The sequence below is a fragment of the Lissotriton vulgaris genome, chromosome 5, assembly GCF_964263255.1.
Source record: "Lissotriton vulgaris chromosome 5, aLisVul1.2, whole genome shotgun sequence".
NCBI lineage: Eukaryota > Metazoa > Chordata > Amphibia > Caudata > Salamandridae > Lissotriton > Lissotriton vulgaris.
Genome location: NC_141693.1, coordinates 837,614,698 through 837,632,309, shown reverse-complemented (window position 1 = coordinate 837,632,309; position 17,612 = coordinate 837,614,698). Strand labels below are relative to the sequence as shown.

The following is a 17,612-nucleotide window of genomic DNA, read 5'->3' as shown; positions in this document are numbered from 1 at the left end:
TGTTCTTTTTGATTCAGAGAGCTTGTGCCTAGACCGCTACAGGCAGATATCGTATGCTGATCTGTGACCAACATCAGCTTCTTGCAGTCGTGGAACAGACTGAAGTCTGTGAATTTCAAGGGAGACATTTTGCCTGGCACTCCGCATGTAAAAAGGGAGATTTCAACAAAGTAGTGAGCAGAGCTCTGACCCCACACTGAAAAGCTTGGAAAAAAGGAACAACCTTATTCGGGTGGCACCTATATGTAGCTCTGTGCTGTCACTTTTGAAAGTGGCGGAAGGCAGTTTAGTTCAACTGAGCTACCTGGCATCACGGGGAGCAATTGCTGGGAAATCTGGTGTGGAATAGTAATCATCCTATATTATGAATGACTTTTCACTACTACTATTTGTACAAATATCAAAAAGGATTATATTCATCAGGAAACTCTTTACCCTATAATCATACTTCTGCTGTACCAAGAAGTTAAATTGAAGCCTAAGTAACATTTTAAACATTTAATTATCAAGTAAATTTTTTTGATCTTCTAAATAAAGAGCTGCGTTTAATAAATGTTAGAAACATATGTTTTATATATGTTTTGAAAAGTTTCGAATTGTGTGTCATGTTTATTTATTCATTAGGCTTGAGATTAACCGGGCAGCTGTGTAAAAGACCTATTTGTTCCCAACACAAATACAGTGGATTTTCGGTCCACCCGTTTTCAAGACTGCATATTTTTAACCAACCTCTTTCAACCATTGGCTTGTGTATTTGTCTATGACATCTTGGCTCAGAAGTAAGGTTTTCTCTCCTAATGCTAGCTTGGGTGTATCCTTCCACTTTAACTCAAGAAAACACATTACAAGGCACGAGACACTATTTTATGGCTCCTTGCTTCTCACTCTGTTGGCTCCTCACTGCAAAAACATGCAGAAAAGCTTTTGACTGTGTAAGGCATGACAGGCTTTGGAGAGTGCTCCAGGATTTAGGGGTAGACCAATATTTATGTGGATGACGCCGTTTTGATGTGCCGCATCCAAGTGGGCCTTCATAGACCATTAGATTGCTTTGCAGCTTTTATGCACAATCTAGGTTTAAGGGTGAATACTACAAAAACCTTTGTCATGAGGTGCGGCTCAGGCAGCAATATACGTAGACATATGTTTATTGATGAACAAAAAACAGATTGTATTAACAGTTTTAACTATTTGGGAATTTTATTTGACCACAAAGCCACATGGGCTCAAGCGATGCAAGCGGGAAAACTTGCTGTTATGAAAACTTCTCAAAAAACATTAGGTAGGAGGCCCCCGCAAGTACTATTACAAATGTATAGGGCAAAGTGCGTCTCGATGGCCATCTATGGTGCAGGAGTTTGGGGAGATTGTAATCTGAATTTTTACAAATGGTTGAAAATCAGTTTTTGAGATATATTTTGGCACTCCAGAGCAGCGCATCGTCATAAGTCTGCCACTCAGAACTGGGGGTCCCATTTGTAACAGATTTAATTAAAATGAACCAATCATGCTCCTGTATAGGATATGGCTATGCCCAGAAACTAATCTAAATCCGGAGATTTTAACTGATTTTCTAAGTATGGTTGGTTCCATAAGAATTAAATGGTTAAACTATGTCTGGGATTTCATGTATGACTTAGATTACCAAGAGTTTTATAAGGAACCTAGCACAATGACTACCATCTCAAGAAAAGAGCTGAAAGCCAAAGGTATGTCCCTACTTGAATCACTCAAACTAGCTGAAGAAATTTCCAAACCCACAGTACTACATCACCAACTGATTTTAACAACCTATAGTATTCAACCATACTTTATCTAAGTGATGGTAGCTATGACAGACTATTGTCGACAAGATTTAGTTTGGGTACACTACATAGAATAATCAGTTTCCCGAACATGAACGATTTGGCCAGGGTGAAGCAATTATGCCCTTATGATGCTAGATCAGAGCAATCGACAGTCCATGTACTACTCTTCTGTAAATGTTACAATATACATAAGAAAAAATGGTTATTACCTCTTTTAAAAAAGCTTGGTTTTGAAAGATGATGACCTGTGTTTTTAACATTGCAATTTTTAGAAAATGAGTTTATGGCATGGATTTTTATCAGTGTTCTTGAAAAGTTTCGTAAAATGCAGAAATCAATATTATTATGACGGCCAAATGGTCTAATATTCCTACCTCAATAATGGGGTGAAAGCAATGGATTTAAAAAAAGGAAATGACTATCAATTCTGTATGTTATGTTTTTTATGTGCTTTTATGATTCTCTTAACCTTAGCGCAAGGATGCCCTCGGGTAACCAGGCGCTTTACAAGTGCTTCCTCATTCATTCATTAACCGCAGGGGTTTAGCACAGTGGGTGGGGCCGCGATGGTCAACGGACATGCGCAGCACTACGGATGTATTGCGCACGACGTCCGTTGGCCTTCAGAAGCAGCAAAGGGGTTAAATAGAAATCGAATAAAGCTTGATTACTACTACTATCCTGTAATCATACTTCTGCTGTACCATGAAGTTAAATGGAGGTCTACGTAACATTTTAAAAATGTAATTAACAAATAGATTTTTTTGATCTTCTAAATAAAGAGCTGCATTTAATAAATGTTAGAAACATATGTTTTATATATGTTTGGAAAAATTTTCGATTGTTTGTCATCTTTATTAATTTATTAGGCCTGGGATTAATAGGGCAGCTGTTTAAACGACCTATTTTTACCCAACAAAAATACAGTGGATTTTCGGTCCACCCTTTTTCAAGACTGCATTTTTTTAACCTGCCTCTTTCAACCATTGGATTGTGTATTTGCCTATGCCATCTTGGCTCAGAAGTAATGTTTTCTCTCCTAATGCTAGCTTGAGTGTATCCTTTCACTTTCACTCAAGAAAACACATAAAAAGGCATGAGGCACAATTTTATGGCTCCTTGCTTCTCACTCTGTTGGCTCCTCACAGCAAAAACATGCATAAATGCACACTTGTGTATTCCTGTCTTTATACATCTTAGCAGATTGAATCTAGGCCTATTGGTTTTGCCACTGCTTGACTTTTACATCTGGGGAGAAAACAAATAACACTGAATCCATTTTTTTTTGTTATGGATTTTTAGACCAATAAAAGTTTGTCAGTGGAATAAGAAGGAACAATTTCAAAAATCAGCAACTTCACACAAAATATGGACTCACATTTACTTATGCTTGCACTTGTGCAGAGTTATCCAAATTGATGCAAACCGTTGCAAAGTGTACTTTGTATCAAGTGGGCATCACTCATGAGTTTTGGAGCAAATTCACACCTAATAACACTAGCAGAAAAGGGATTTATTTTGCCAGTAAATACACTTTCCTAAGGCAGGCATAAAGTTGGAGCATTGTTTGAATGTCTCGAGACTTTTCAGATTTCAGATGAGTGCTGCACTTTACAGCACACATACAAGTAGGTAAAGCTGTAAAGTATGTCTAGGAATACCCTAGACATCATGTAGACACGCTTGCGGTTTTGTGCAAGGGTATGTGCAAGTGTGCCAGTGCTAGGGAGAAAGCAACATCTCATGCAATGCTGATCACAATATTGCATCTGGAAAAAAAATGTATGCCTATTTTACCAAAAATAGGCCTGAAAACGTATACATACATGATTGTATTACAATGCTCAGGACAATTCATGCACCGTTAAGGTTTGTTGCTTTGATGAAACACTGCTTATTTATGAAAAGAGTTGCATTTTGTGCTATTATTTTTATAGATCTGAGATTCTGGTGCAATAATATAAAATCAATAGCTTTACTGCCAAATTTGTGGTCCAAGCTGTGGCAAAGTGAACAAATGCCTATATTGTGAAATGTTAACGACGCAGAAGCATCTTCATAAAATGTACACCTTTCCAGTATTCAAGATGTATGCTTTCATAAGCCCTATATGATGCATACCTACAAACCAGCCATCGTCACATTTTTCCATGACATCAACAACATCTCCTTCTCTTAGTTCCAATTCATCTTCATTTTGTGGTACGTAGCTGTATAAGGCTTGGAAGCTATATCTAAGTAAAAGAAGAAGCAAAAATAATGGTAAACCTTATTTTCATATGTGGAATATGTGCAATTAAATGTTTAATACTTTCCATTCACTGCATCTGTACCAAGGCTGTGGATTTTCATGATTTTATGTTTTGAGATACATAGGTGTGAAAAGACAATTTTTACAATTTGAATTCATAAAAGCATTTTGTTCTTACCTTAAACCCATTTCATAATTTCAGAGGTGTGTGCAACATATATTTCTTGACACATCTTGAAGAAGATACATTACATATGAACATATCTTAAAGATTATTTAGCAAGAATATGTGGGCCAAAGATCACCACTTACAATTCTACAAAATTCTCTAGAAAAGTAAGTTGGTCAAACCACTGAGCACGTCCAACATACACGAAAACAGTGTGGCAATTAACAAGGAACATTAATTGCAGTTCATAAGACCAATAGCATTCTGCAGAAAACTGGGGAGGAAGTATCTGAAATCAAAATGAAACTACAGGAACTAATTCAAAGAACGGAAGAATGGCAGGCCACATCACAAGGGCTGAGACAAAGGTGGCTCAGTTAAATGTAGATCTGTAAACTCTGAATTTGAGAGCATGATGAAGGTCATGCATAAAAATGAAGAACTGGAAAATTGCTCCAGAAGATGAAACCTTCAATTGGTGAGAATACTGGAGGACATGGAAGCCTCCACAAGTCTGATCCCTTTTGTGAAAACTTGTATACAGACTTCCATATTGACATCCAACAAGAGCAATGCCTGTCATTAGTGACTAAATTAAAAAACACACGTAGTTGGATTTCATAACTCAAAAGCAGAAGGTTTCCACAGGCAATTCTGGATGCGTTCCAGGACTTTAGACTCCAGGAGGAAATTTAGCAAAAAGCAGAAGAAGCAAAGATTCCCAGCAGAGTTCACCAATTAAGTATTTTCCAACATTGAAACGTAACCTAGCTATTTCACAAAAAACACGAGAAGCAAAGGGGGATATTGTCAAGAACATGCAAAAATCATCGCCAAAATTGGTTACGGCAATCTGCCATATTGCTGTCTGTTATGGGAAAATAACTCTTGTGTTATGTCCTATTCACAACACGGCGGTAACATGCGATAGTCTCCTGATAACGCGTCAAATGTCTGTGATAATGTCACTGGGACGGCGATAAAAATCTAAACCCAACGTGAAAAAAGAAATCTGCGATAAGCTGCGCCAGGCCTGCAATTCACACAAGTCAGACAGGAAAAATAACTATAAAAGTAGGAAAAAACATACAAAGAAAAGCAAAACCACTGTGAAGCACAATGGAGGTCGCCGGAGCAAGTACAGAGGACAACCAGAACCCCAGGCCAGGACCTCGGGGTCAGGGAAGGGCAAGGACAAGAGTAAGATGCGGTTCAGTCCGCAGAAAAACAGGATCCTGATAACGGAGATGATAGAACACCATCAACTACTGATTGTCACCTCCACTGTGTCATTGGCAACAAAAACTTGAATATGGAAGTCCATTGTGAACAAGGTGAATTCAGTCGGAGTGCTGAAGAGGACAATGGAAGAGGTCAAGAGGCGCTGGAATGATGTGAAGAGCAAAACCAAGTAGAAACTCGCCAACAATCAGAAGGCAAGGCAGCAATGCAGACTGGAGGTGGGAGTCCAGCACCACAGGAGGAGCTGCATGAGATGGAGGAAATGGTGTCCACAGTCATCAGTGTGGAGACGGTGGCAGGAGTTTGGGGACAGGCACTGCTCAATATGACCTGACACAACAGCAACAGGGTGAGTAATGACCAGGGACTGGGGGTGGGGGGAGATGGGCACAATGGCACACATGAACAATTAAGTATAGCACAGGGCACACCCACAATGACTCTGGAGCATGTCTTTGATCCCCTTGGCACACTGCAGCACACCTAGAAACAGCAAGTAGGCCCCCGTCGACTATGTGCCCAGAGGGGGCCCTTCTCACACACCACCAATCTCACAACCAACCTATGCACATGTGTTAAACCCAGCAAAGCGGCATGTCTGTGAGCAACACTGACAATGCAAGTGACACTGCATGATGAATAGCTTTGCTGCAGTCAATATATCATGAAATGTTGCACGCCACAACACTGAGGTGGCTGTGTGGATCCACATCCCTAAAGGAGCAGGTCCCAACTCTGACACATCCACGTGCACAAACAACTCCTGACGTCAACAACACATCTGCGGACAAACCATGCCCCAGATCCCCAACTCCCACCAAGAGACCAATGTACCCAAGTATGCAACATCTCAGCACTGTATAAGCACAGAAGTCAAAGGCACACGCATGAAAGGGATAAGGGGCAGCAAATTCAGAGCTGCAGGGGTGAATCTCCCAAAATGCAGCACACACACATAACATACAGAGCACATCACATCAACATTGACAACTATGTGCTACAAACCGCAACACGTTCACAACAGAACAGAGGACACAACTGATGCATATGTAGAAACTGGCCAATCACATTTGACATAGAAGGGAAATGTGAGTTGATAATGTACAAGTACAAACAAACATCTGTGATGTCATCGAAATGTCCACTGTCACGCATAAAATAGGCAGCTCCTCCAAAACAGTCACAATGTACCATGCCATGCAGTCTGTATTTAAACATGTACAATGCGTCAACAGACATGTGGACACAATGTTAAACAGCATCTCCCCTTCACATTGCAGAAAACCAACACCTCCTGTGGAGCAGACCAAACCTCTCTTCTCTGATGACAAAAAGGACCTCCACACCTTCGACACCGACGCCCTCCAAGAGTTAATTGAAAGCTACATCAACCCACCTCCAGGAGCAGGGCATCCCAGCTGCATCGATGAGACCCCATCCCCTGCACAGACCACACAGAAGGCAGCACCCACCACCACGGCTGCCTCCCAGGACCCCCATTAACACATGGCCTTCCAACCCCGAGTGTTGGGGTGCCAGGAGACGATGGCTGAACAGGTGCGGGTGGGGTTCGACTCCATGGCAGCCAAACTAGATTCCATACGTGGGTGTCTAAGTCCCATCAGTGACCACTCACAGTCCGCTCAATTCTCTCCAATGATCCGTGGCTGACATCACTGGAGTCCTGTTAAGACAAGAACAACTGTCTAGTGAGAGTGGCTCCAGCGATGGCACAGGGGAGTTGGGACACATGCGGAGGATCATGGAGAACATGGAGCGAACGCAGGCGGAAAGAGCAGCTGCCACGGCTGCACACCAGCGAGAGGTAGCTGGGTTCCCTCAATGCCCTGCAGACCCTCCTCATGGCCTTGCTGCCACAAGGCCTGGCATGGATGAATGCTACCACTCCATCCATATCACCGCCCCCTGAAGTGTCAGTGCCACACAATGCGGCAGACATTCCACTTCCGGCCCCTGAGGTGTCACTGCCACACAGTGCTGGAAACAGAACACCACCATACACACATGTGAGGCACATGAAACTGCAGAGGACGAAGATGCGGATGATTCTGCTTTAGTGGTAAGGACGCAGTAGCATTCATCTCCGCCATAATTCTGCTTGGTTCTGCCCTCTGCATAATCACCTTCCACTGTCCCCTGATACACTCTGTGAATCTCACCTTGGACCTCGACATGGACTGCCATATTCTGTTTGGTTACCAATGACACAGCAACCAGCCACGGACTGAACTCTTCCTCTTCCGATGAACTTGTCATTCCCTAAAGGACTCTGGCTGGCCCTCCATGGGCCAACAATGTAAAGTGGGCCCTGCACTGCTCTAGCTACAACACCCCACTGAATGTGCAGTAAACATTCATTTTCACACAGATGTGTCAGGTCTATGATTATTCAAGTGTGGAAGTATGGATGAATGTAGGGTCACTGATTCCCCCTTACGTCCATATTGCTCATGTTGCGGGACTTGAGTCACAGGGTGCAACATTACCGATTGCGGTCCAGGTGGCGCAGACACTACAACAGAGACACACGCATTAGTTACTTCCTTGTCCAGCCCAGGACGGAACCACACCCAGAGCCCTGGTGTCATTGTTCTCACCCCTACGCTGGACTGGCATTCGCCAGGCCAGCCCACTCCGCTCATGCTTACAGGGGGGACGACAACGCTACATGTCCCAGGTCTTCCCTGTAGTGATCTGCTGATCATAGGTCTAGTTGTCAGCATGCCACAGCCACTCCCTCATGGCTGGTTTACACCCTTACCACTCCCATCCAGCACACATGTCACAGGACATGTGACCCTGCCAATAAAAAGGGCCGGGCGCACATGCTCGACGCCATTTCCACTCTATTGTGGTGTATACATGTGGTTATTATTTATGCTTGAGAGCCTACTGCCCTACCACATCACATTCTCCACTGCCAGAGGTGACATAATGGCATCCACACCACAATACTCAATCATAGAGGGCTCATGACTTGCGTTGCACAGACTTGGTGGCACCGGATACACTGCAGCCGGCACGGGCCTACTGCCACGGGACGGTGACTTTCGGTGCACTGAGGTAGGGGCACCTTAAGTGCTGAGCGGGTGTGCAGCCTGCGATGATGCGCCGTCCTGGCAGTCCGGACTGGTAAGGATTTGTGTGCGCCCTGCTGCACCGCAGGGTAGGTTGAGCCAGCGGACAGCGCGGGCCCACCACCATGTGGCCTTGCCTCACGGTTCACAGAGTTAGTGGCACCTAAAGAGCTGAGAGGGTGTGCAGCCTGTGATGATACCGAGTGCACTGATATGATCTCTGACATTGCGAAATCAAGACCCGGAACCACATGTGTGACCTGGTGGCCCGTGGTGCGGGGCTGCGTGATGTTGAGGCTGATAAGGTCGCAGGCCCCGGGCTTGGAGCTTGCACCGGCACGTGGTGGGCCCTCTTGGAGACACGCCGGTAGCAGAAGGTGAGTAGTGAGGCCTGGGTGCGCAGAGGCAGGCAATCACCAATGGGCGGCGGGAGGGGCTGGTACAGCAGCCTGTTTGCGCAGAGGCGGGCAAGCGATGATGGCATGTGCAATTATATGAACTCTTCCATTCATGTATCTGGACTCTGTTTCAGATAAGGGACCTGGCGGACTGCAGTGTATACCGGCACGAGGTTGGAGACACACAGGTGTCAGCAGGTGAGCAGTGAGGCCTGGCTCCGCAGTGTCGGCACTCTCTCTCCCTCTCTTCCTTTCACTACTGCTCTCTTTCCCTATCTCTTTCTCTCTCTCTCTCTATCCCTCCCTCTTCCTCTTTCTCTCTGTTCTTTGATGAGCGCATGGCACACCTTCTTTTCTTGAATTTGTCTTGCAGGCTGTGACTTACAGATTGTCCAGAGAAGACCCTCCCTGACTCTTCCAAATAGTTGCTTTGAGTTTAATTTGAATAAAATGATTTGTTTGGAAATTCAAAGATAATTAAATGATTCTCCTTCTTTTGCCCATACATGAATGTTGATTGTTGTAATTGTGCGACATCAGGCGAATAGTTTTGTTCATGAATTTGTAAAGTTGATGTAACATATCCTTGTCCCGGGGTTGGGGGGGTGGCGGGCCTGGAGGTGGTGGCGGTGGGTGTTGTGACCCTCTCTGGTGTCCAAGTTCCATGATCAGTAGCTCCATGGCATCTGTTGTTCTTCGGGTGTGGCTCTGGGCTGGGCTTTCTTTTATGGTGCAGGTTGTCGCCTGACTTCACACCAGGTAAGAGCAGGTGTTAAATCCCTGCTGCTAAAGCGCCTTATAGCCTGTTTTGGGATCTTATCGCTGACCTGGATGGTCGTTGAGAATGGATCGGAGTGGTGTTGTCGCGGCTTTTTGCTTCGGGAACGTCTACTCTGCATATCATTAGCGTTAGTTGCCGGTGTCATCAGTGGTCATGTTTTTTGCGGCTGCTATCGCAGGAAAACTGGTGGCACCAGCTTGTGAATAGAGCGATATATTTACTGCCACTTTGGCTGCGATAAAGTGCAGCTAACTCGGCGATAAGTACTTGGGAATATGCCCCAAAGTCATTTAAATTCCATGCAGAGGTCAAATATTAGGTATTTCCGGACTTTGATACTTCACCTTGCTATAAACAGATGATTGCACTGACTGCCAGTTTCAAAAGTACCAACTCAGATCAGGCAACAATCCTGTCTCAAGGACTTATGGAAAGGTAAGTTTAAGATCTTGAATGAAGAGGAAGAAGCACTCTCCTTCTTAGAGAAAATAAGTAAGGACAAATAAACCTCCTGACTAGTAAGCCCAGATGAAGGAACAAACTCTGATAACAAAACTGATCTTTTAAAAAAACAAAAAACAAATTCAAACATGATGATAAGAACTTTGGGCAGCAACTGCCACTACTGTAACTACATACTGAAAAGCCAACACAAGTATGTGTCCTCAAATTTCGTCCTAATAGACTAAAACCTTTGCAACAAATTACTCGAATTACATCATTTTGAAACTAATCCTTGTGTGTTGATCACCAATGCTGGTTGGATCTATCAAGAACCGTTATAACCATTACAGCCAAAATGTATTTTGTGGTGATAAACTGCTTCCTCAGGGTTAAACTGTAAGGTAGCTGTTCTTTTCCAAGTTAATTTTTCCATCTTAGAGCTCTACTTTATACTTTCACACAACGTCAATGAGTTCCCAATTGTAGATTTGATAAGATCTATTTGCTCCAAAAATCGATCCTCATAGTACAAACTTCTACAGGGCTTATCACAACTTTATTCCATTTCCAAAATATCATCATATATGAGCACTCCCAAGGGCTCATTAAGGGCCAATGTATCTCCAAGTGGTGTACGAGACTTCGCATATCTTACTGCATCTCTGTCGAAGGAGAGAGTTGGGCTGGTCAAAAAATTAAGCAGTTTTCACTATGATGAACAATTTTTGGATGATGAACAAAAACTATGAATTCCCTTAAAGGCCTTCATCACATTAATGAGTAACACAGTTTATCTTGGATATTTGACTGATTATTATTTTTAAAATGTCAATTCTCCCCAAGTTTATCTTCTTATTTCGCTCGATCCCCTTAATAGTGCTAATAGTAATTTTATTGGGGTATCAGAGAGAAAGGCGAGCTGCTATGGGGAAAGAGAATGTTGACTCCTGGATCTACTTTAAAAAAACAAAAACGAAAACACCCGGTGTTTCACATTTTGTAAAGCGTATTATGCCTCTGTTGTTTTCTTAGATTTACAGATCCAAACTATTACAGGAAGGTGAAGTTCAAGACAATACAAACTGTTGATAACGTCTGAAAAACATGATCTAGAACATTTCCACTATCACATAAATCTCGATGTGCTCCATTATGCAAGACGTTTGCACTTCCTTCAATTTTTCAAGATTTGTTTTGTAATACTTGGGCTTGTAAAGAGATATTAGATCGTTTAGTGAATTCCAGATTGAGTATGATCTCTTCACGACCAGTTTGGTTTAAGTATTTACAAATTAGCGATTTCTTGAATACTGACCCAATTGTCTCCAACCTTTGTCTATTAGGTGGAGCAGGGATGTGGATGTACAGCTTTCGAAAGAGGCATCAGGGGTCATGATATTTTTAGGGCAGTCATTTTGATTTGCATTATTAATATAGTATACCACCCATATGATGATGCTGGGGATATTCATATGTTTGTAAACTATAATTCCCTGTGGGGATTCTGGGATGCAGTGACTGCGAAGCTACGTGTTATCATGCAACTGAGGATGGCACTGACAATATGCGCAATAATGTTTCGCCCTGATGAGGATATCCTGGATTTAGCAAGAGGCTTATGTTTGATTGGTAATACAACTTCTAGCTTTTATGGAGCTGTGCTGTGCGACACCTAAGGTAGGCCAGCAGTGTATGACATTCTGGAACTTCTTTGAGGTAGAGACTGCAAGACACCGGGCGAAAGGTATGTAACGGCGATGATGCTTAAGGTCCATATGGGGCCCCGTTTTTAAATGGCTTCAATGTAATCTTGAGGAGATGTATACCAGTTTACCTCTGCCTTTGGGAGAGATGATAATTTGCGATATATTACACCATCAAGTTAATAATTAGTAACATATCAAAAGAAATCAACCTTAAAAACCCTTTGTTCACAAAACTTGTGCTTGGATTCTTAAACAGAATACATAAAAATGCTCAAAGCTGACAGGTAGCAACTGGCTTTTGGTCACATTTAAAAAGTGTGTTGAAACATTCGTTTGAAGAATAAATTACAACAGTCAAGAGCGAGAACACTTAACAAGTGCCATGTGGGCTGCTGCTTAGGATACTTTCATTAGTGGCAAGTGCCACCTTGAGGCTTAAGGGAATAATGCAAGCTGCTCAGCTTCAAGTTTAAGTCAGCGAGCAACAAACACCACGAGAGTAATCGGCCGGTATGGTAGTGGCAGACGACCTGCCAACTCATACACTCGTTTAGACAAGACAGGATTCAGTAAGGCCTAAAAAAACACAACTACAGACAAAAGTCTCCAAACAAGCTCCAGTCACAATGAGAACCTCTGCAACTTAGGAAGAAAAAAAGAAATCTCAGCAATATTTCTCCCTTTTTAACCTCAACTTACTTTCTAAAGAATAAACGATCACAAGACGAAAATCCAGCACTTGGCCTCTTGCACTAGAAATGTTCACCACCTGGAGCTTAAGTGCAGCACATAAGGTTGACCGGGAAGCAACTTGTAAGGTCAGGCCAGTGGAGAAGAAGACAGACAAGTCCAATGGGAGAACTCTTTCTGCCTTTCTAACCCAAGGACCATGCAACTAAGATCAACCATAGAAGCTGATCCTTGAATACCACATCTATTCACATGTAGTGATTTATTAGGCACATTTTGGCTGTTAAATGTACTGTATCATCTTATCCTACACTACATAGCCAAGACCTCTCACTTTAAAAAGCCATTTATGGGTTCGATTTGGGTGATGTTTTTTTTCATTTAATTTTTTTGACTGGATTCCTCCATTTGAACTTTGTTAAATATTTAACTTCACCATCTCTTGTAAAGCACACCCTTGTGCATATCATTTTTAAAATCCACTGAGTGAACTCTGATTGTAATTGTCGCAGCTTGATTTGGTGGGAGTTTGGATTTCATGGTGGTCTGACGTCACCACTTCTCACCTCCTACTGAAAAATCGGAAGGACCATGAGTGTTGGGGTCTGTAATGACAGCATCATAATATACCCGTTCTTGCCAGATAAAACTACTTAGGTTAAGGCTGCGATTTTTACACAATAGGCATTCCAGATAATTAGTAGGTTTCTTCTATTTTATTCTTTATTATGCCTAGGCTGTCCGGAATTTGGTTTAAACCGACTCTGAACGACAGTACCATTGCTGTTGCACCACTAGGCCACTTGATGGAGCCAAAGCATTAGAAGCAAAGCTCCAATTTAGGCCCGAGAACAAAGCAAAGGGAGGACCGGGTTGGCCTATTTGTGTGTTAGTGTGTTTGGAGGGCAAGGAGTTAACTAACTGCAATCCTCCGGCGCACTAGTTCTTGGCCTCAGCAGTGTAGAAAGCCATTCACATAGAGCCACAACAGTTAACAGCAACTGCACCGCAGCTCCGTGGGTGTATACAACACTTCCAGGGCAGTTGACCTATGCGCAAAGATGAGAATTACGTTGCCACATCTGAGACCCCGAGCGCCCTCACCAGAGTTCTGTAACATCAGCTAGGGTGTCCACAGCCAGGATCCTGACACTTAAGCACCACGCAGCTGTAGGGCCATCAGCCTGGCGGGCTTACCGGCGCCACCCTTCTCACCAGACTCAGGGTAGGCCACCTGAATGGGCACAGTGAAATTTGGAGCCCGTAAACTGAGGTAATCTGATATTATGTGCGCCAGTCAAACCCGGGAGCAGGTGGAGATATTATAGAGGCACAGTCATTGCAGTAAGCCCCCCTCCCTCCACCCCCTGTAGCGACAATCCAGGAGGCACAAAGCGCCTCTGCAGGCCTCCCCTACTCGTTTCTAAAATTTTTATTTTATGGGATCAGCAGGACCCTGCTGCGGCCGCCCCTCTCACCACACGCTGCAGGTCCGCTGCTTCAGCATACCAAACCACGAGCTGATGCAGCAGTCACAAGCGTCACACCAGCGAGTGAGCAAAAGTTTACCCCAGGTAGGCCTCCGAGCACCAGGCAGAGCCCTACGGCCCCCGCGAGTCCCCACAGCCAGCCCACCTTCCCCCAGCATTGGTGCGCAGGACCCTCCATGAGGCCGCAGGCCACCTCAGATCCAGTAGTGTAGATCAGTGCCAGTCCTCAGTTGTGACTGGTAGCCGCCATGAGGTCTCTACCATTGTGCTAGTCCGGAATCTCCTCGCTGCCCCGCACACCTGCCCAAGTCAGGACGAGCAGTCCGACACGCACCCAGTAGGCGAAAAATGCAGCATTTCGGAAAGCGAGTGCCACGCTTGGGTAGTTTCTAAGTATCCCCATATACAATTCCGAGGGCCTCAGATGGCGCATTCTGGGGTTGCCTGCATGTGGAGACAGACTGGTGTGCATTTATAAAAGGGAAGCTATGATTGCTGGCATGCGGAGACGCTCTAAAGAGGTTTGATTTATTGCTGAACGCTTCAGTGTCAGCGAATTACAGCACTTGCAGATTGTCGCAGACTATGTGAATAATTGAAGATATACATGGCTCGTCTCTCTGAGAAGTAACTGAGTGTCCCACTGTTTAGTGTAACACAGAGTGCAGGGTGCGAAGACAGATAAGAGAATGGGGAGCTAAGGTGTGAATGGCCAAAGAGTCAGGGCAACACCAGGCCCCCTGCCTGGCTCACATTGGAGGGGGGGGGGGGGGGGGGGGTGGAGGAGCAATTGTGTTCTGGCGTCTGTCTCACTAGTCAAGTCAAGTCAAGTCAGAGAATTTATATAGCGCACTACATACCCAGAGGGTCTCAAGGCGCTTAGAAAGGGGAGGAGGATTACTTGTCAAATATCCACGTTTTAAGTTGTTTTCTGAATGCTAGGTGGTTCTGGGTAAGGCGAAGGCAAGCGGGGAGTGAGTTCCATGTCTTAGCAGCCAGGTATGAGAAGGATCTGCCTCCCATGGTGGTCTTGTTGATGCGAGGTACAGTGGCTAGGGCTTGGCTGGAAGAACGTAGTTGGCGGGAGGGGGTGTAGAAGGACAGTCGTGAGTTGAGGCATTCTGGTCCGATGTCGTAGAGTGATTGTGTGCGTGGGTTAGCAGTCGGAAAGTGATCCTCTTATTGACGGGTAGCCAGTGGAGGTCTTTAAGGTGACCAGAGATGTGTTAGTTGCGTGGGATGTCTAATATGATCCTGGCTGAGGCGTTTTGGATTCGTTGGAGTTTCTTCTGGAGTTTAGCGGTAGTGCCTGCGTAGAGGGTGTTTCCGTAGTCCAGTCGGCTCGTGACCAGAGCATGGGTGACTGTTTTCCTTGTTTCGGTGGGGATCCAGCGAAATGTTTTTCTGAGCATGTGAAGAATGTTGAAGCAGGAAGAGGATACGGCGCTGACTTGTCTGTTCATTGAGAGTGAAGAATCAAGGATGACGCCCAGGTTTCGTGCGTGGTCTGTCGGGATGGGTGCTTTTCCAAGGGCTTCCGGCCACCAGGAGTCGTCCCATGCAGAGGGGGATGTACCTAAAATGAGGACTTCTGTTTTGTCTGAGTTCAGTTTCAGACGGCTTTGTTTCATCCATTCGGCAACTTCTTTCATTCCTTTGTGAAGGTTAGTTTTGGCGGTGCTGGGGTCATTGGTGAGAGAAAGGATCAGTTGAGTGTCATCCGCGTAAGAGATGATGTTGAGGTTGTGTTGGCGGGCGATGGCCGCGAGGGGGCTCATGTATACGTTGAAGAGGGTGGGGCTGAGTGAGGATCCTTGTGGTACGCCACAGATGACTTCAGTGGCCTCGGACTTGAATGGTGGGAGGCGGACTCTCTGGGTTCTTCCGGTGAGGAACGAGGTGATCCATTCAAGTGCTTTTCCTTGGATTCCGATGTTATTGAGGCGTTGTAGAAGGGTGCTGTGGCAGACTGTGTCGAATGCGGCAGAGAGGTCGAGGAGGATGAGGGCGACTGTGTCTCCATTGTCCAGTAGAGTTCGAATGTCGTCTGTTGCTGCGATGAGGGCGGTCTCAGTGCTGTGTTTTGCTCGGAAGCCAGATTGTGAGGAGTCGAGGGATTTGTTGGCTTCGAGGAAGGCGGCGAGCTGGTTGTTGACAGCTTTCTCGATGACTTTGGCCGGGAATGGAAGGAGCGAGATGGGGCGGTAATTTTTGAGTTTGGTGGGGTCCGCTGTGGGTTTTTTCAGAAGGGCGGTGAGTTCAGCGTGTTTCCAGTCTTCCGGGAAGGTGGCGGAGTTGAAGGAGCAGTTGATGACGTCTCGGAGGTGCGGTGCTATGACGGAGTCTGCTTTGTTGAAGATGTGGTGAGGACATGGGTCTGTGGGGGATCCTGAGTGGATGGAATTCATCAGGCGGATCAGCCGCACCTGAGTACTTCACAGATCTGTAAAAGACCATTTTACTTAACGAGGCGTTTAACGAGGCGTTCTTGTTTTTCACCCCTTCTTAGAGCCCCTGCATCAGACTATGCGTTGATTAAAATTGTGAGTAATATGACAAACAAAGCAAGCTTGTCTGAGCCTGGTTGTGGCGATCAAAGGGCGACAGATTACCAAGGGCTGGTAAGAATGACATTTCTGAACTGGGGCAAGTCATTTGAGGGCCCCACCACTGCTGGCTTGTTTATTTAATAGGATTCTTGCATATTGATGTACCTCTGCTTTTGGTCTGTTGCCTGAATCTCGTCTCTGAGAACAGAGTTGTGTAGGATGATAACGCAGAGCGATAGATGAAGATGGATGCCGAAGCCATCTGTGGTGCTTATGAGACCATGTTCCATCTTGCAGAACCAAAGAACACACAAACTTCTGGGGATCTTGAGACAAACATGGGCAAAGACAGTTTTTGTAATCCAAGTGAAATGATAACCTCTGAGACCTGGAGTCCATCTCTCTTTGGCACTTACCCAGACTAATAGGCCAGAGAAGCAATTGTTTGTTTCAGGTCTAATACATGGTAGGAAGTGTTACTGAATGGTTTAAAAGCACCAGAAGAAACATGTCACGCAGCGAGTCACCAGCACATGATATTAGGCACACAGATGAGAGACATATTTCTTTAGTGCTTACTTCTGTGGTCCTTATTAACTTCAGTGGGCACTGAAGCATATGTTTCCTAAAGGTCACGTGCTGACTGAACTGGAATTGTTGTATGATAACATTGTCCAATGATGGCCATAGCATGGCCGTAGTATTACTCTGGGTGGGTCTGCTGCACATTTTTTACTTTCACCATTCAGAATGGAGAACAATGAGCAGCTCTCATTTTTCTGAATGGTAAAATTGCTGACAGATCCCCATTTCAACCAGTTTATCTGGTGCAAATTCCTCTAGGTAGCTCCAGGAGGGACTTGTGCTCAGGAAAATCATGTATCTATGTGTAATTGGCAAATGGCTCTGAAATTTGGTGCAAATTGTGTTTGAAGCCGATTCGGGATTCATGCCAAAACTATGAATGAGCTCCAGAGGAGGCCAAA

General features: G+C 44.7%; 1 protein-coding gene across 33 annotated transcripts in view; it reads right to left on the bottom strand.

The window, feature by feature from the left end:
- SORBS1 (sorbin and SH3 domain containing 1) overlaps positions 1-17,612 on the bottom strand; it is a 1,099,691-nt gene that overhangs the window by 10,025 nt on the left and 1,072,054 nt on the right. For all 33 annotated transcript variants that reach the window (XM_086922349.1, XM_086922367.1, XM_086922341.1 and 30 more), the window contains one exon: positions 3,930-4,042. In XM_086922349.1, coding sequence (XP_086778475.1) covers positions 3,930-4,042 — 113 coding nt within the window. The remainder of the gene's footprint in view (positions 1-3,929; positions 4,043-17,612) is intronic.